This window comes from Haliaeetus albicilla, chromosome 24 (genome assembly GCF_947461875.1).
Source record: "Haliaeetus albicilla chromosome 24, bHalAlb1.1, whole genome shotgun sequence".
Lineage (NCBI taxonomy): Eukaryota > Metazoa > Chordata > Aves > Accipitriformes > Accipitridae > Haliaeetus > Haliaeetus albicilla.
The window spans coordinates 22,401,696-22,422,761 of record NC_091506.1 but is presented as its reverse complement, the minus strand read 5'-3'; the positions used below and the strand labels follow the sequence as shown (position 1 = coordinate 22,422,761).

Genomic DNA, 21,066 nt, shown 5'->3' with positions numbered 1-21,066 from the left:
CTGCAATGGTTTTCAAATGATAGGGAAAGTGAAAGAAAAAAAAACTCCAAAGGCAAGGTTCAGAATTGCAGGAATTATACCATAATCATTAAAAAAAAAAAAAAAAAGCCAAAATCATTTTTAAAAGTCAAATGAACAAAATTCACTCTTTCCTACTAAAGGTCCAAAGACCTTTAATATTTCAAGATGGTTAACATATGGAATGCAAGACTGAAGCCTCAGTATAATTACTTAGCTGAAAATTCTATGTTAGTATTTACGTATTCTATGTTAGTATTTACGTATTTAATTCTAAGTTTGCTAGACTCCCATGGGGATAAATACGTTTTGCTACTTGTTCTAGAAGTGTTTGAAAAGCAGCAAAGAAATAAAGGTAAACAATAATTCAATGGAGAAACTGTTCTTTTTGTTTATTTTAAATTCCACTTCTTTGTACAATGTCACTATATTCCACAAATACATAATCTACCAAAAATAAGCTATGAGAAGTCAACCTTAGTGCATATACAGGAAGTTAAAGAAACATTTAGAAAATAGTAGTAATTTTATTTTAACAATGTTCTTAATGCAATATAAAACATGCATACCCAGGTCTTGGAGTAAACAGAGTACAATTCAGAATTTTTTAATTACTTTAGATAACAAATTATTCCTTTTCCTACATTTCCCAGTATTACCCTGTTCTATGATAGCTTTATTATTATTATTTTTATTTTTATTTTATTACTATTAGTGAGTGAAAGTTACCAGTCCTCCTTCCTTCAAATGAAGCTATTATGCACACTTTGTGGTACACTAGTATAAAAAGATACAGCCACAGAACACACAAGCAGAAACAAAATGCCATTACAGCACAGGGGAGTGTACACACACTGGCTTTTAGCTATCTCAACAACTGAGCAGGATTCAGCACAGGTCTGCAACACCTTAATTGTGCCCTGTGCTGCAGTTGCTGATTTCCAGTCCTCCTAATTCTCTGTGGCTTCTACTCCAGTTAAGCATATGCATGCTACTTTAGCTATCTGAACTGTATTATTCCCTCTGTATGTACATGTTAGGGAAACGTGGCTCAATTCTGCAGGTATGTCTAACTAGGATTTAAGTCCATATGCTTCATTTGATGGAATTTCTACTCACAGGATAATTCTTTATTGCTAAATTTAAAAAATTCTGAAATTTCAGGTAGTTCCCTACATCTCATCACCAAGAGCATTCCTGACTTGTAAGAAAACTAAAAAACAAAAAGGAGAATATGGGTTTACCTACAATTCCTGTATTTATTATAAGTATGAAGTTGTGATGTTTCTGCGTAATTTCCTGGGTCAATACCTGACCAATGGCCATAATCATCATGTGTATCAACTCGGCTCATCCTTGCAGAACTGAAGCCTAAACTCAAAGCTGTCCAACTCAGACATTCATCCCGCTCCTGAATTATTTTGCAATTTCTAACACTCTGCCCTACAAATCAAGCAAAACCCAGTAACAAGTAACTGCTTCAGAAAAGCTGTGCCTTTTTTTAAAAGGCGAATAAGCTGTTTACTACATTCTCTGTCTGTCATCAGGGTTTGCTTCGCTAATAATTTTTGGTCTTAATTGCAAAATATAAGAAGCTGCTTATGAGTGTTATAACTTCTTGCATATGATGCTGTCCTTAATCACAATCAGTAGTCAGATGAAAAATTTGAGATTATTAATGTACATTCCTTCTCTATGAGTATCCTGCAATATACTTTAAAAATTTAGTACTTGCTTAGTCTGTCTTCTCAAAAGCTGAACTGCTGAAATGCTAAAACCATGCAAACCAGAAGGGCATGAAAAATTGGGAGAAGTTGATGAAAATTTCAAACCACTCCTACGAAAATATAGTTTCAATATTCTTCCCATTGTACTTGTAAGTCACTAGATAACAGTTTAGAATATTAGATATTACATTACTTTATTTCTATATAATGCTATTCAGTTACAGGGCACAAACCATGACCAAATTTCTACCACTGTCTGCTTTACTGCTGAAACTACAAGATGCTTGTTAGTACATGTGAACCACTGTCTAAATACAAGTACTATATACATATTTCCTTAATTTTATTCTTTTTAAACACTAAGATCATCATAGGAAGTCTGGCAAGTAATTTTGGCTTTAAGGAGGGAGTAGATACTGCAATAAAGGGGAATGTAAATGTGATTTGTTAATAGATCCTTATGAATAAATATTCTAATGAAATAGAAGCGCTAGTACTTTTAACTCTCTTTGATAAATTTTGTTAAAAAGTAAAAGCTAATTTCACACAGACAGCAAAAGCACAAGGAGAGAACTTTGAATTATGACAACCTAAATGCAAGTGATATTGTAGTTTAAATACATGGCAAAAAAGATAATCTATTCAGGTACTGAATGTATTTCAACATATCAATGATGCATTGAGAATATCAATAACCAGTTATGAGAATTTTTAAATCCATTATTACAGCTTGACAAAGGATAATTTATTCTAGTTCATGAAGCAAATTGGCTACGTGCCCTTTACAACAAGCTGAGTACTTCTAATCACCAAGAGCTGAATGGCCAAAGGAAAAAAACACTCTGCTCAAGACTGGGACAGGGGAAGGGATAAGGAGGGAAAAGCAAAACCAAACCCTCAAGAAATGTGTACTAGGGAAAACTTTGCTCTGCTAAAAATGTACATATAAAAACAAATTGAGGGAGCAAAGTGAGCAGAGGAAACAGCTTATGGCTGTTCAAAAGAGTACTCTATTTCCATTTTCTTGTGTTTTTTTGGTTTAACCATCATTTGTATTCACAATGCTACTCATAATAGGCTCTTGGAAGACTACAGAAATAAGAAAATATAATCCCCATTATTCCAATAGAAAGAAATTCCAGCAAAGTGATCTATCAATGGCTAAATAACAAGCAAATTGCAAGTCTCAATCATTCAATGCATATATTTTCTTCCAAACAATTGCTACTACTATAAACAGAGAAGTACAATTTCTCAAAGTGAAGAAAGACTAAGTCAAATACATATTTATCCCACCAAAATACTGGAGAGGGGAGCTGATTTTTTTTTAATAATATCTGCTTTAGCTACATGGATACTTTATTTAGAAGTCGGAAACATACTTCTGAGAAAATGTGTTTGAATAATTGCAAGTATTTTATTTTTGGCAATCATTTTAAATGCATACTAAGAATTATGTCACTCTTTATTCTGTGATGAATTACTGATGTAAAAGTCTAGACTAAATTTTCCATTGACTTCCAACTTTTCCATACGACGACTCTAGAAAAAAAGGAAGGCGAGCAGGAAAAGAATTTCCTAACTGAAAATTCCCAACAGACTCTGACTTTCACATCCTTATGTGTACTGTTTTGAAAGGTAACAGACACCACAGCTGATTGCTAATGGCTTGTATGAAATGAAACTGTAACAAATGTCAGAATGATCATCTGAATGGAGCTCTCCCCAGCCACACAGCTATGCTGAATCTGCAACAATATCCTATTGACTTCTGTAAATTTCATCAAGTAACTATTTTTATTTGCTTGAAAGAGCTTCAGAACTTTTTTTATGCATTTACCTTAGTTTATAGCTTAAGCTAGAAATTTATGACCAGCATGTCATAAATTTTTCCTATTTGAAATAAAAGATGACAAATTAAAGTCAGGAATAAACTTTTCAGAAAATTCAACTAATTCCTAAGAAGCAGTCTGAAACAGCTCTTTCAAAAAGCAGGAACTAGTAAAAATTTCATGACTAACCACACCACACTACCACAGTATTTCTCCAAAACATCTGCTAGCACATGCAAATACTTAACTGCTCGTGGAAAACATGCAAGAGTAAATAAGCATAGGTATTGTGACAGTACATGCCTAATCACTATTTTATATCATTCCTCACTTGCAAGCCTCCACAGTAATTTCATGCTAAATGTTCAGTTTTGGTTTCAACATAAGGGTCAGATAAGAAGTGGTAAACAAAAAAAGACAATGACATGAAAAACACAGATACTTTGATTTTTCCTCTTCACCCTTTCCAAACAATTTCAGTAACACTTGGTTCAAACAAAAGCAAGTTCTGACATATTCTTATTAAATAAAAAAAGCAACTTTTAAATAGTTCTAGAAGTTTGCTGGTTTTTTTTAAGATAGTTAAGCCAACTGACTGCACATTGACCTCAAAATGTATTTAGCAATATTAGTGGAGACAGCTGACAAAGAGAATTGTAAAAGACAGTAATTGTGCATCACTTTAACGCCGTTTAATTCGAGTTTGAACAGAAAATAAGCTATTCCATTTGAATAGAATAAAAGGACCTATATTGGCAGGTCCTGTGTACTGGCACCTAAAAAGAATTTTTTTTTTTTTTTTTCAAAAGTGTATGAATGATGATTGCGTATGTATAATTTTAACTATCTGATCAAAGCTGTTTCTAATAAATTTATTTTCCATTTACATACTTAAAGAACTGCTATGAGCCTTACAGTCAAAGATTTTTACCCTGAGTTTTCAGGCAATGTTTCAGACAAAACAGAATAATTAGCCCTCATTATGCAGAACAGTTTTATGCCTTGAACAGCTCTTCCCTGGTTTACTGCAGAGACAGATACATATGTACATATACTTCACACATGTGCACATTAAGTCCTCTTGGTGCACAAAATGAAATTTGTTTTGTATGCTAACTGGATTATCAGTTACAATACACTACTCAAACACAGATGCAGCAGAGATGTTCACTTTGATCAACCATGCATTATAACAAGCTGCTTTTGCTGATTAACATCATTTACTTTGATTTATATATTACACATAATCCTATTCTCCACCATGAAAGTTATTCGCTACAGTCTCCAAATGGAAAATATTCTTTTCTTATCTTGAGGAGTGGGATGTCTAGATCTAAAGAATTTCTAAATCATCTATCAAAAAACTATTCTAAAATACAGACTAATTTAAGAAATACAAAAGTACACTTTCTACTCTTGTAATACTTTGTCAAAATAGAAATTTTTGAAAAATCCTGTTAGTAAATACAATATTCTGCAGTGTACACATTTCAGCGTATGGTAAGCATACTGACTTTTTAAAAATTCTCTTTTGCTTACTCAAATTTTCCTTTTTGCGTCTATTAATTTAAAAAAAAAAAAAGCCTTTATCATATATTCTAAAACTACTAGTTATGGTAATAGGATGATAACAATATCTAATTCACTGCCTGTCCAACCTACAGATTTTAAAAGATGACTGTATCTTTTCAATGACCCAGCATGAAAAGTTGATGTTTACTTGTTCTGATGATAAGACAAAATCAGATATGGAAACTTTACTACCCTTTATTCTTCTTTTTGTGCAACTTCCGTACTTGCGAAAGCACTATGACAAACCTGCAAACAATCCAGTGCAGAGATCTTGTGTACCACCGACTGGTTGAACTACTGGTCCTCAATTCAGCATCTAGACAGACTGCCAAACAAGCTGACAGTGTCACTTTCTGAGATGTGGCTCTACACTTATTACAATCTAGAATAAGATCACTCATCTATCCCTTTATAACTTCATATGCATGGACATAAATACACTTAATGTTATATAAAAAATAATCTTGTGGTTACAATTGGATATTACAGATAACGTAAGATATGGTGTTAGAAGAATATCTCAGCTATTTTGAGCAAAAATCCTAGGACTGACAAATACACTAAGATTGAAATTCTTCAAATTCTTTGAGTTCTTCCAAATAATTGAAAAAAGACCAGTAAAAGCAGTGGTAAAAAAATGATTTAACATTTATAAACCTCATTGCCTTAGGTAGGAGCTCTAGGTAGAAACAACCCTGAGAACATATTAGAAAAATTATGGCTTTCTCTTTTAGCATTACTGTTTGCTCCTCGAAAATAAATGTTTCCTCAATATCAATTAGGTTTGCTTCCCTTCAAACACTCATTTGAAAATTCACTGGAAACAAGCATTTAAATGAAGTAACATGCGCTTTAAATCTTACACTAGTGTTTGTTAAGCAGTTATATGCACAAAGTCTTTATATCATCTTGACTGACAGATAGCAGTTTGCCATACAAGGCTGAAACCAACAGTGGAATTCTGTTCCATAGAAAGCATCATAAAGGCATTATTCTACATCATCCAAATAAGAAATGACTAACAAATGCTCAGGAAAAAGCGTACATTAGCCCAACAACCACCTACCTCAAGCATAGCAAACCAGAAAATACAGATTTAATTATGTTGTTACAATGTAAAATCACACACAGCCTGGATTTCAGAATAAAGGTACCCGTCTACATCAACAGCTTTCCAGAGTACTGTTCTTGAAACATATGGATATTATCACCAAGGGACTTGGACAATTCACCTGCAAAAGCAATCACACTGCCACATCTCATTTTACTCTGAAGTAGTATTTTACTCTGAAAACTACTTGGGACCTGATATGTCATCAATGCATCACCTAACAGCCAAGGATTTGGGGATCTCAAATGTATACATATAGTGGGTCACACTATTCAGGAAAGAACAAACAAACCAAACCACAAAACCCGCCCCCCCCCAAACCACACACAAAAAAACACCCCCCAAACCAAAACCAAAAAACCCAAACAAAAACCCCACCAAAAAACGAAAACCCAACCAAAAAACAAAAACCCAACAACAACACAACAAAAAGCAAACAAAAAACCCCAAGAACAACAACAAAGCAAACCACCAACCCCAAAACTCAAAAGCTTCGTCAGCTGCCTAACTTATGGAAAGGACTTCTAACAAACAAAAGCCTAGACAACCACTGCAAGACTTAAATTGAAAAGACCTGCTGTAAGATCCTTACCAACCTGAAAAGAACAGACCTGCAGTCTGCTTCTACCCACACATTTTATGCACAAAGACAAATCCAGTTGATTTTAATAGAAATAGTGTAAACCTTAATACACAGTAATTATACTTTATATTAGTGTCTCTCTTGACTCCTCTGAAGTATTACTTCTGCCAAGAAAATGAATCTTACCCTCTTGTATGTTGAATTGCTGCTAGTTCATACCAGACATTTCTTCCTTCGTAAGAAAATGAATCAGCACAAAAATTCTAGAACATGGGTCCAACTAAAAGACTTTACGTAGATCATAACCTCATACAAAATACCGAATCTTTAAGTCCCATCCCTTCTATCATTACAACCCATATGAGAGATTCTCCATGCGACCTCTGTCTTTAAAATAGCTGAGTGGCTTTCCAGTGCACACTGAAAGAGCCTCCTTTTATTCCAGTGCAACCCAATAGCACCAGAGCAAGAAAACTACAACCATAGAAGTATTATCTATCTGGACAACATCCATCAGTGAAAATTCCTACAAATACTTCTTTAAAAAGAAATTATACATACAGATATATATATAAGCACACATACACACAAATACACCCTTCATAATGCTAGCACGCTACTACTAAAGCAACTTTGGTGACATAAACATCTTACCTGGAAACCACTCATAATGCAAAAACAACGTCAAAATATTTTTATTGCTTGTGAAGGTTTCTGTCACATAGTCAACTATGCTAATAGTCCCAGCTATCACTTGGGATTTAACCATACTCATCTGTGTCAGAATTTTCTGCTCTTGTTATTTCTTTATTTCTCCCCAGCAGTTATATCAAAATATAAATTCAGTTTCTTCAGTTTTACTTTTCATGCTGTTTAAACTTAAGGATATTTTGGCTTGTTACTGGAATTTCTGATTTATGAATGCTTCCCAGAAAGATTTTTGTTTTTCAGTTGTTCACACAATTCTAGATGTGTTTACCATAAAACAGAGTCAGTAACACCACTTTCTTCCCAGGCAAAGCAGCAGCCTTGACACAAGTCTCTCCTATTTCACTTCTTTATTTCACTCCAAATGAGGTTTATTCCACTAGATAGTTTGTTTCTGTCACCAAGGAGCATGCACTCCTGCATGACATACAGATTTTAGCTTCGTCATATACTGGGAATTTTTTTGGTTTTCTATTAATTTATTCTAACTGTGTCTACGAAATTATGTGTAGATTCCCCTTAAAACAGAAATTACACTCACTAAAAACACACTTGTTTGCCTGCATTATCCATGCAACTATCCACAATGCATGTCAAACTTTTGTTTGTATTCATATGTAGAAGCAAACCACATGTACATGCAGATGAATACAAGTGAATGCAACATAATCACCGAGCTAAACTTTTTAAAATTTTAAATGGAATCTTCAGTAGTGTTTTTATAGCATCAAACAAAGGTTTCTGCATAGGTTGTCCATTACAGATGGACAATAAAAAAAGCAGACTTGAGGAGAAAGGGAGTATGTGTCCTCTTTATGTTAAAGCGTAACATAGCTGACTCTCCAGAGGACCTTCTAAGAGCAGATAAATTAGAACTTTTGTTGATCCACCAGCAGTGATATGTGACCAGCTGATTTAAAATATAACTAATGTTATTTTTAAAATGACAAACTATTTAATTCAGAAGACTTTTATAGGAACGTCAAAGATTTTTTGTTGTTGTTTTAAGAGTAATGCCTGCCTATTTAAACCTCACCCCAAATACTTAAAATATTATTTTATTCTAAAATTTTAAAAGTGCTACTATAAACACTTTTATCATTTATTAATATATATTGTATGCAACATGAATTTATATAAGACTCAGGAAAATTAATTTTGGTTATTGCTTCAAAGACAAAGGCTTCATAAAAGAAATAATTTTTCCTAATTAAAGATATTTCTGTGATTTTTACCTCGAACAGTAGACGGCTAAGACAACAACTACTAAGTAAAGCAAGTTCTGTAGTCACAGCACATTATGTAACCATATTGCCACTCCATAGAATTGGACTTATTTACCATGTTTTATGATAAAACCTTTTTATTGCCCTTTCAGAATCCCAAATCTGAGATGATGGCTTTTCTAATATTAACCATTTTTTAGTCATACAAAGGAAAGAAACCTCTGAAATTTTTTAAAGCTTTCTTAATAACGAACCATGATAAAATGCACATGTGCATAGAAAATGATCTTCAAAGCAAAATAAATCATTGAAGCAATTTAAGAGGTAGTGAAATAGTGCTGAATCTTCCTCTTTGGAACCATCCCTGTTCCTTTAAACAAAACGTGAGACTTGGGTGACTACGCCTGATCTCATATTGTAGTTTAATCTCTAAATCTATATTGTTTCAGTAGAATTATTATCAGGTTTTATTAGTAAGAAATCAGAAATAATAAACAAGAAACAAGGTGAAACAGAACAAAACTGAAGTCAGGCACAGAGATACGTATGCAAATACAACAAGAAGGTCATTTGCTACCTTCTTTTTAAGGTAGCAATCAGCACCACTTTTTTCTCTTTTGGAATTCACTTTAAATCATAAAACTAAAAGAAGAGCAATTTTAACTTCTGCTTTTTTTTTTCCCAGGCTTGTTTTTAACACCACATACACTCACATAGTCACCCCTGGTTTCTCCTGCAAGAAGTCAGCAAACTGGTAAGAGTGTAGCTCAACAGATTTCAGCCCCTACAAACCAGGCAATTCAGCAAAAAAGTCAATGTTTCATAAACAGCGAGTATTAGATTTGTAAGGTCAAAATGAAGAGCTAAAGCTACTTCTTGCACGAGAGAACCACTTTCTTTTCAGGTATGGATGGAAAGAGTATCTAAACTTGCACTCCGTTTTGAAACACCTACACACAAAGTTACTGGGATACAGACACTTTCGACTCCTAAAGACAGGGGACACATCCACACACAAAAATAACTTGGGGTTTATTACTAGCTGTGCCACAAGCTTTCTTTATGTCTCCTCCACACTCACCTTCTCAACAAATACCAAAGTAATTATCTGCAGGAGCTTTCCAATAAGCAGCACACACTGCTGATATTTTGGTTTATGACTGTTTATATTCAATGTAAAATTACATAAAAGCATGCTCCCCTATTCTAATCATGCCTATTTAACAAAGAAACATGTGCAGCACACAAAGTGAGACAGATTAGCTTAAATCAGAAATACAGAAGCCTAAAGGTTACTATTGCAATAAAGAAAGATGTATTGGTAGCCTGTCAGAGAGTGCCCAACTCTGACAACAAAGCACAAATTGACTCCAGAGGACATGATACTGCCATGCCTAATGAAATAAAACCAAGGCTCCTGTCAGCCTTTGCTGTGTCCTTGCTCTGCTGCAGTTCACAATGTGTCGAGTCACTATTTAAAAACGCATTACACATTATTTTGTTACTGTATTTCTTAATGAGTTTTGTAACTTTTCTTCACTTTGAGCAGTGGAAACAGCTTCCTAGTACAGTTATAAATATTCATGAGGAAACTGCACCTATTACATCTTTAAAGAAAAATGTATAGATTTTTTTTTATCTGTTCCTAATGCTGATTCACTCACAGTTCACTTCTGTAAAGGCAAGATTTTAAAAAAATTGGGGTTTAGGACAGGAAATTATAGAATTTTTTTTTTCTTAAAAGCCCGTATCATTTTTGTTTAGTATATTTCTCTGTAATACATTTATAAAAATATTTTTAATATGGTATAACCTGTAAATAGAAATAATTCATTAAATTAATCTACTAGTTTATATCAAATCATTTTATGTGGGAATAGAATTAAGATATTTAAAAGATTTTATCTGAGGCTCTGATAATTTTTTTAATTATTTTAATCACCTGATAAAAATTCAAAGAAATGCATGTATTTTTAAATATTTTTTTTAATAACTCCTACTAGCAATCAGTGTATATGATGCATTATGAACACCAATATCCAAGTGGGATACAGGACTATAGAGATCAAATGGTAAATCAAGCAAGGCCAAACAAGGAACAGTCATTGTAAAAAGCTAAAAGATAGTGCATTTTAATGGTTGGACCAAAACTGCCTTTTTTAACAGCTTCTGGCACCTGACTGGCTGATGGTGGCATGTGATGTTTCTGTTCTCCCTATCTACTTGGGGGGTGGGGAGGCAAAAAAACAGGTGATCACACTTTATTAGACATCCAAGAATCCCACAGTTTAGGGTTTTTTAATGAAAATAGGGAAAGTACATTTATGCCTCTATCTGCACAAGCTGGGACTAAGTCCCTAATTTCCACAGAGAGAGGAAAGAGCTTCTATTCTCCTGCCCCTACCTCTCATATGAGGAGACACGGTAACTTCCAAAAAAAATGGGCTAAGACCAAGCAAGCACAGGTGTTCAGAGGTGAAAATAATGAAAAGAACATTGCTGGCACTCCTTCCCAGCTGCACTTAAGCAACAACATTGTAACATTTCATGCTCTTCTATTTTCTTCAATCACAGATACACAGGAAGAAGGATAAAGATATCGGCAGCATGCAGAAGAAGTAGAAAGGTTCTTCAAAACATGGAGTTCCACATTCTTCAGCACTGTCTACTGGACCAATCCGTTAATTAAAAGAATCCCACCAACACTGGCAACAAAAAAAGGAGGAGAGTAAGCAGATATACTCTGGCAGCCCTGATCAGCTTGCTTGCTGATGGGCAGCCACAATCACAGCACAAGCCCTAGACATCCCACACGACACAAACCACCCAGCCTGAGCTACAGCTGAGGGACAACCCTGTTCTGCTTTGCACACCCCAGGTCTGTAGGAAAACCAGAAACAGCCTCTTTAGTCTTAAGATTCAGTGTCTTCTGAATTAAACGTTTCTATCATTTCTGCTTGCAAATTCATAAACAAGGATTTGACCTTAGTCACCACCTTTTTGTTCGGAATCAGGGTATCTGTTAATAAGAGTTCGTTAATATTTCTGTTTCAGCCAGGTAGGGACACACTTGTGGTAAAGTGGGTATTGTAAAATCGACAAAGTCTTTACCCTTTTGCAAAAGCTTAAACTAGGCTACAGTTCATGTTACCACGCACACTAGCTCCCCTCTGAGAAGTCAAGTTTGACTCAGTACGGATAAAGCTGTTTAATTAGCAAAAGCAGCAGTGCAATCAAGCAAGTATTTTGCATTCTAGAGCAAGGTATGACGCTGTCCTCCCACCCACAGCATCTGTAAAGTCTTACCACCTCATTACACATTTTTTTCACTCCACAAGGTAAGTAGCCTCATCTTTGGAAGCACTATCATTATTCCAGGTAATATTTACATCGTCATTTATTGCTTCGCTTTTTGTCATCTACAACACAGCTTTCTTTGCCAATTTACTCTTTTCCATCCTTTGCAACTTTTCCATCTACTTGTAATTACCCTTTGCTGCTGTGTTCATCCAAGTGGGTCTAGAATCCTTCCATAGAGGTCCTATATCCAAATCTGACTGCCTATGTTTGTTGTTCTGTCCTTCAGACACATATTTATACTCAAACATATATTTTCACTAAAGTCTTATCACATTTTTAATGCAGATTGCAGTGTATCTTATCTACAAATGTATAAAAATCCAAATCATTGGTCTATTTCAATTATATTAAAAACAGATTTCTGTAGTTTAGAGCATTCACAATGGGTAGGCTGGCTGAAGAGCTAGAGGTGATAAAATTATGTGATACTGCATATAAATACTTCCGTGGGTGACTATCGCATGGTACTATTAAGAACTGGGTACTAAAAATGCATACAGTGAAGTCACTACTTTAAGAACATATTGATACTGTGAGAATATTTAGCATCAATCTTTTGGAGAAACACGGTTTCGGCAAAAACGTGTACAGTCTTGCAGTGTCCTATAGTGTTTACAGAATGGCAAATAACATCCATTTAAAACAGATACAGTTCAAAATACAGTAAGTCCTTTAGACACACTTTTTCAAGACACGCTTTTTCAACAGCAAGAAGTCTAACAATATAGTTTATTAAAAACCTTTTGTTTCATACTGTTCCTATTTCAACAGGTTACAATTTGCTACTGGCAAATCATTATCAAATTATGAAAAGATTGTAGGCAGAATTTCTTATTTTACTTGGGTCTAAAGTCTATAAAGCAATTTATTATTCCTTTTATCTCTCACTTCAGTCTCACTACTTTGAAATACACCTAACCAAAATCCATTATTTCCTTGCCAATTTTTCCATTTCCTTTCTATTAAAGCAAACTTTAGAAGAAAACATCGGCAAACATATTTTTTTTTTAATATTACCTATTCAACTAAACATGTCAGTATAGGTTTCATTAAGCTTCAGAGAAGTTTCTGTGGGCTCTTCAGAGATAACGGAGAAAAAAGAAAAGATTCAATCGGATTCTGAGCACAGGGGACAGGGACGGGACAGGGAATGACACGAGTTACAATCTGTCCAAATTTGTAGTCAGCATCTCATACACAATAAGTTGCCTAAAATAACGCTAGAGCATGTAAGAGCTTGTTTAGATAGAGCAATACGTAGAGTATGGAGGACAAAGCGTTTTCCACTAAAAGTTTTTGTTTTTTTTTTTTTTAATATCTAGTCAGAAAGGTAATCCCTATCATGTACCGTGTTTTGCTATTTATACTAATATAGCCAGGTATTACTGTCCTGGTTTCAGCTGGGATAGAGTTAACTGTCTTCCTAGTAGCTGGTACAGTGCTGTGTTTTGAGTTCAGTATGTGAAGAATGTTGATAACACTGATGTTTTCAGTTGTTGCTCAGTAGTGTTTAGACTAGAGTCAAGGATTTTTCAGCTTCTCATGCCCAGCCAGGGCACCTGACCCAAACTGGCCAACAGTGTATTCCATACCATGTGACCTCCCATCTAGTTTAGGAACTGGGAAGGGGGGGGGGCGGGGAATCGCCGCTCGGGGACTGGCTGGGTGTTGGTCGGCGGGTGGTGAGCAGTTGCCCTGCGCATCATTTGTACATTTCAATCCTTTTATTACTACTGTTGTCATTTTATTAGTGTTATCATTATCATTATTAGTTTCTTCTTTTCTGTTCTATTAAATCGTTCTTATCTCAACCCAGGAGTTTTACTTCTTTTCCTGATTTTCTCCCCCATCCCACTGGATGGGGGGGAGTGAGTGAGCAGCTGCGTGGTGCTTAGTTGCTGGCTGGGGTTAAACCACGACAATTACACATGACAAAACAGTAGATAAACAGAAAAAACCTCTGCAATTTTCTCTTAGATCATCTTAAAATACTAGCACACACATTGTCTGGTACAGAACTGTATCAGCTGGCCATTTTGGAGAACAGACATGAAATACAACTTGCATAAGATTGCTGTATGCTACATATTCAGATTTGTTAACACATTACATTATATACTTCAGTTAGTTCAGCTGCATGCCCTTGTTCTCAAGTTCTGGCCCAGCATCGACTTAAAAATCGGACAAAGAACAATACAGCTCAATGAGCTATACTTCCACCCCTTCAGAAAAACACATTCAGTTGCTCACACTTGATGAGGAGACAGAGTTCAAAATAAACTTTACCTTGCTTTGCAGAAACTCATGTTGTTTCACCTGTGTGCTTGAGTGTATCCTCCCAGCCAGCAGAGAGATGTGTTCTTGTGCTCATGGCAGCCCCTGCTTTTGCCTGCATCTCTCTTTTAATTATGTTGCTATTTTGACTGCAAAAATGGAGAGCCCTTAATGCAGAGCTGAAAACTGCAGTGTGTGCTGGGAAGTAGTACTGATCTAATTACCTGGTTGTAAGAAGCTGTGGAAGCACATACTGTCTTCATGTAAAATCTGGTTGCCAGCTCCTTTTTGGAGTACTAGGAGCTCAGTTCATAGGCCATAACTAGAATTAGACTACAACATATCCAATTTTTTTTAAGATTCAGATGAAACTTCTCACAAAGATAATTTTGAAATGTGAAGTTTTCATATGAAGCAAAAATTAAAGAGAAACCAACCTAAAATCTTTATCACTCTTGCTCAGTTTCAGGGGCTTTATGGAACCTGTCGCCTTCTTTGAAAGATTACAGTGTTACACCAAATGCAAGGTTGTTCTTCCTTTAATATTAGGAGTTTCTTGTTGCAAAAGGCACAGCAGTTCTTAATTAGCATTTAAAATTAATAAAAGTAACTTATTATACATCTTTTCTTCCTATATAAAATACATATATTGATAAGATTACCTTTTCTTTACACTCATTGCCTGAAGGCATATATCTACATTTAGCCATTTGGTCAGCCTTAAGAACTTAGGCCTTTCCAAAAATCAGTCTCCTTATACCTCTGCAACATAGCTGTCCCTTGCCTTGACTTGCTTTCAAAAACTTCTCCCCTTCAGCCCCTAAATGAGTGCCAAGGGATCCTTTCAATCCCCCTCCCTCTGTGCAATCACTACTAGTTTCATATTTGCCCATGCCCTGGGTCTTCCCCCCCACCGCCCCATTTTATATTCTGGCTTTATGCTTTATACTAGTAGTAGTGTGCTTTGCAATGCCAGGAGGCTTGCAAGAACACTGTCTTTCTTGACAGCGTCATCCCAGAGGACTAGAGAGAGCTCTGGCAAAGCAGTTGCCCTCATTTATGCATTACTAAAGTCTAAGCGACACCCTCTAAAATTGGAAAACTTGCTAACCAAAGACATAGACTGAATGCAGTGAATACTGCAGTTACTAAATCAACATATTACTATCAGATAAGATAAAACAGAATTCTAGTTCAACTGGAATTAGGAAATACTAATTAGTTATGCACAACTGAACCACCGCCACCGAACAGAAAAACTGCAATGAATTTTTGTTGTAGTACACAGATTGTTTGGTAGTTACTGCTACACAAAACAACTGCAGATATATTTTAAATTGAAACTGTTTTCCACCTTCTAGTAAATGCAAAAAAACCCAAGAAATCCATTCTGCTCACTTCGGTAAATTTTTGTATTATAAACCAGCATTTTTCTGCACTATGACAATACTGTTCACATTAAAAACATTTATGATGAGCAATGTTTGCTCATAAATGACTCAGTAATTTTAAAACCAAAAGTTTGCTCTTCATATAGCATTTGTCCTGGCCATTTAGAAATTATCTCTTGGGCCTATCACAAGATGACTAACTACTAAGGCAGTAAACATTACAAGAAATGCATAATTCTCTGGGAAAAACGTACACTGATACTTATTACAAGATTTGTCCTTAAAAACACAAGAACAAAATTTTTCTACTTGATTTTTTTATAGTTTCATCACTACTGCCAACGAGTCTTATATTCAAGCTCTAAAGCACAAGACAGACAAAGCAATAATTAGTTTTCAATACTGAAACAGCTTTCTAAATATTACACATAAGCTTTTAATAAAGATAATAATCTGTATACACAGCTTTTTGGCACCTTGCCACCGATGTATGGCCTCTAATCAATTGCTTGTTCAGCACTGAATATTCAGTACATTTTGTATACAAAACTATATGGTTATTTTCCAAGGAAATTAAATACATTTTAAAATAAACTTATCCAGCTGAATATTTTGGATGCTTAATGCAGACTAGTAGCTAGGAAAAAAGAATTAAAAGAAAAGGTTAAGCAAGCTGCCTAGATTTTAATTTAGCTCTGTCACTAGCCTCTTGGATGACCTTGAACAAATTATTTTACTTCTTAGTTTCCTCCATTTATGAAGATATCAACAAAGATACCTAAAGCTGTAAAAAATCTTGTAAGTCTATTGCATAAAATCATTATCAAACCTAACAAGTGGTTCTCAAAGCTTTCCCCTCCCCAACAGATCCATGAAGCCTCTGTGAATCAGATGGTTTTCCACTACATCTTCAAATACTTTGTAAGGTTCTCAACCAGATGTGTTAACTCAGGAAAGGGTTCTGGACATCAGTGAAGGTATTGAAAATGTCTGTTCGGTATGCAGCTGCAGTCGAAAAGAACATGACATTAAAATGCACAAAGAATAGGCCAGAAAATAAAATAAGCTTTTCCAATGCTTTTATATAAATGAATAGTACTGTTCCATTTGAAGGAGTGTTGCTTACAGGTCACCCCTTCTTTATGGTGATATTCCAGAATGACAGAAGGTTTCAAAGATAATTGGTAAAAATGATTGCTAGCTATTTGCTTTCACCTTTGGACCAAAGGATCATTTATTGTATAAAGTGACTAACAGAAAGTATTCCATGAGAACCAGAACCAACGAAGACCACTTGTCATGGATTTGTCTCTGGTAGTTGACTACAAGCTTTAGTCTGTTTTCATTTTTTTCCTACATTTGCCACTAAGGCATGTATAAAGCTACTAGCTGGTAGAAAGTCTTTAGTATCAGCTTATTTTGCAGTTTTGCCTTTAGCAGAAGCCCTTAGAGGTCTCTCTCATCTATGTAGCCCCAAGTTTCCAAAGAACCTGTAGGAAAAGAATTGTCTTTCACAGCCCTAACACATCTTTGAGAGTGTTACTGGAGAAAGGAGGATGGTTTGACACAATGACTGCATTTCCTCTCTTTCCTTAGGAAGTCAGATAATATAACATGGTAAAAAATATACAAATGAGTACAGATAAGTTAATTCTCCCATTTTGCCCCTATCCTATACCACAAAAGTAAAGAAACTGAACAGGAGAATTTCAAAACTTGTAATAGGACAAACTTCTTCAGGCAAGAAAATAAAAAAAGAAAGCAATAAAACTAAAATCAAGATTAAAAAATGCAAACAGCACTTGAGCATTGATCTATATGTAGACTATCCTATATGATTCCATTAGCAACAATAAAAATGTCGGGTTACTAAATCTCTGACTTCAAGTATGAGACAGTCTCTAATAGAAATAAAACATATTAGAAACAAAATGTCCTTTCAGTGCTAGAGGTAAGAGGCAATAGCCTTTGCTGACAGAAGAAGGTGCTTAGTGCTTCCTCTGGCTCTTGCTAAAAAGAAGATACTGAATTAGTAGGATTTCAATGTGATCCAGACTGAAATTCTTTTATTTCCCTTGAAACTGCAATCCAAAAGCAATAAATACATTTTCAATTTAAGACAAACACAATGCAGCTCAAAACATTACGAAAACAAACACCCAGCATATGATCTTCCTCCCAGGATTAACGTAAGTCAAGTGAAGCTGTTTGTTAGGAGGCTCTGAGAGATTTATTTGGTACTGTTTTTCTTGGGGTTTGGTTAGTGTATCACGTGATAGCAGCTCTACGTACCTCATCTTGCTAAACTGTACGTCAATGCATCACACCAGACAGGGTAGCTAGGTGGTAGCCATCAGACCACTGAAATTCATCCGTTGCCAGTTCCAGTCTTCCAATATTATTTTTTTTTCAAATTATCATCCATGTTCCATTTTTCCCCATATAGTCAAATTCTACAGCAGTTCAATACACATCAATATCAATATCCATACTCGAAAAGGTATGGAACAAACTTTTCTGCATGTATTATCAGAATACACATACATATACATTTCAAAATTTATTTTAAAAACTTCAGTTACAAAATGAGTAGCTTTTTGGAGGGGGAAAAGCCAGTACAACAACAAACTGTTCTTTCTAGAACTACTATATATCCATGTCACATACTACGAGAAATGAAAAAAAAAAAAAAAGCAAGCAGGCATGAGTAACCTTGTGTATATTTGTGACTGCATCTAGTCTCCTACCTGGAATGCTGTTTGTAGCATTCACCATGCAGAGGCTTAAAAGCTTTACTATTGATGACAAATAGTGTTAATTTGGGGTGCATTTATCAAGTATGTAAAACATGCCATGTTTATAATACACAGCATGGCTTCAGTATGTATAGAAAAATTCTACCAAAACCAAACTTTATGAACATATGCAGTTATTTAATTTACCAAGCAAAAATTTGTGCACCGTAGAATATTAAATAAATAAATGTATCTGCAAGGCAGTGAGCAGTGTCCATGGATGCATCTCCATGACGTAGGTACAGAGGCTGTCTTAGTCCGGCAGATACAGCAACCTTTTTTTTTTTTTTTTTTTAATAAAGATAGAAAACAACCACAAAATCAAGCACAGAAGAAAAAACATGAGAAATGTAACAGGCAATGCTATCTTAACATTAATCACATCTTTGCTGTAGATAAAAGCTTACATTTTTGTTTCAAGCATTTTATTAAAGTACCATTTTAAAGCAAATTGTATCAAATCATAGAACTGTACAAGTCCATCTAGACAGTAAGGCTATAAATTTGAGAAGCTGACATTAAAATCACAAACCCACAATCCATTACTGAATGATGTCAGTGTTACAAACACATACTTGTTTTACTCCGTATTATTTTAAGGCACTGTTATGACCTTATATACCGTAATTCGCAACAGCGAATGAGACAATTCACAGCTTGATGTGTAAACACACACGATAGCAAAACAAGTTAGCGAATGATTAATAGGTATACATCCTTCCTCTAAAATCCAGCATCCACCAGAGTCGTATGTGATAAAACAGGTCTGAAAAAGCCATAACCTCTCCTACTGGCAGCAGCCAAGCACAGGAAGAAACGTGTTGACGTGCAAGTTTTATGTTTTGTAAATCCCACATTTTTCCCGATGACAGTGGAAGCAAAACGCCCACCCCAAACAAAACCTGCCAAGTTAATTAACCTAATCGCACAAATTCACCAGGGTAAGGTAAAACTGAGGGCTGGTCCTCAATACCCTGAAGGACCTTCACCCAAACACGTATTGCAGTCGCTGCCACAGCAGCAGCGGGATCTGCCTGAAAACAAGCCCGCTCATAAATATGAAACAACACGCGTAACGCTACAACCACACGCAGTTCAAAACAGAAATTCGTGCCTAAGACGCCTAAATCCTACCTGCACCTCTATGCGAGTTCTTTATTTCGCTAGAGAACGCGGGGCACGCTTTTTCAGGGCGGTAAACGTTTTATTTCGCGTTTCGACGGAAAACGGCTTTTTCGTTCCTAGTCAGGCGCTCCAGGCAGGCTTGCTCCGTCTTCCAGTCCGTAACGCTTCGCTTCAGCCGGGCGGCGGGGAGGCTCTGCCCGGCGGGCCCTCCCGCCGCCTCCCCCGGCCCCGGCCCCGGCCCCGGCCCGCCGCCCCGGGGAGCCTCGCCGCCCCGGGGCCCGAGGCGCGCCTCGCCGCCGCCAGGTGAGCCCCACATCTGCCGGGGAAGGGAGAGCGGGGACGGGGCCCGCGGGGGAAAGGGACCGCAGCGTGAGGGAGGGGAAGGACGGGGCGGGAGGAGGAGGGCGCCGAGGGGCATGCAGAGGCGCGGGGGCACCTACCAGTCCGTGTGCGGCTCGTCGATGACCAGGAGCAGCTTGAACTTTCGGCCGGCGGCGGAGGAGACGGCGGAGGAGGGATCCACCAGACCGGCCGAGGCCGCCGTCTGCTTCACGGCGTTGGAGAGGGAGCTGAAGAAGCTGCTGCCCGTTGACTGCTGCTGCGGCGGCGGTGGCTGCTGCTGCTGGGGGGGCGCCGACTGCGGCGGCTGCCGGCGCTCCGCGGCCGGGGAGGCAGAGGCAGGGGCCGAGGGGGCCGAGGAGGGAGGCGGCGGCGGCGGCTGCTGCGGCTCCGGCCGCTGCAGGTCGGTCATGTAGCCATTGGGCAGGTTGGCGATGAAGCTGCTGTCCGAGAGCCTGCGCCGCAGAAAGTTCATCATCTGGCCGGGCGAGAGAGACGGAGAGGGAGAGTGAGAGAGAGAGGCGACGCTCTGGCGAGGAGCGGGAGGCGGGCGCGGAGCCGGGCGCCGCGGCGGGGCTGTGCCGGTCCGCAGGCGGGCTCGGTCGCAGCCTCACTGCCGGCCGAGGCGGGAGGCGCTGCCTTCACCTCAGCGGCGCGGCCGGCGGCGGCGGCGGCGGCAGAGCGCGCGCCTCGCCGCTCCCGCCCGCCTCTAGGCGGCAGCCGCGGGCGGCCAGGCTGAGGGGAGCGGCGGGCCGCGCCGCCCTCGCGGGTCTGGCTCCCGCCCCGCTCGCGGGGGCAGCGGCACAGCCAGCGGGGCTCCCTCCTCAGCGCCGGGGGCCGGGGGTCACAGCCCCAGCAAGCGGCCGGCTAAAAGCGAAACGCCCGCGGTGGCGCGGCCGCCGAGCTGGGGCAGGGCCGAGCGACGGCCCGCTCGGTAACGGCGGAGCGCGGGCGCGGGGGGCGACGCGGAGCCCCAGAGCCGGGGAAGGAGGCTGGGCGAGCCGC

General features: G+C 37.8%; 1 protein-coding gene across 1 annotated transcript in view; it reads right to left on the bottom strand.

The window, feature by feature from the left end:
* SYN2 (synapsin II) overlaps positions 1 to 20,742 on the bottom strand; it is a 192,623-nt gene extending 171,881 nt beyond the window's left edge. Inside the window, exon 1 of the mRNA XM_069769785.1 lies at positions 20,163 to 20,742. Within this exon, the coding sequence (XP_069625886.1) occupies positions 20,163 to 20,539 (377 nt within the window). The 5' untranslated portion in view covers positions 20,540 to 20,742. The remainder of the gene's footprint in view (positions 1 to 20,162) is intronic.
* Between the last annotated feature and the right edge of the window lie 324 nt (positions 20,743 to 21,066).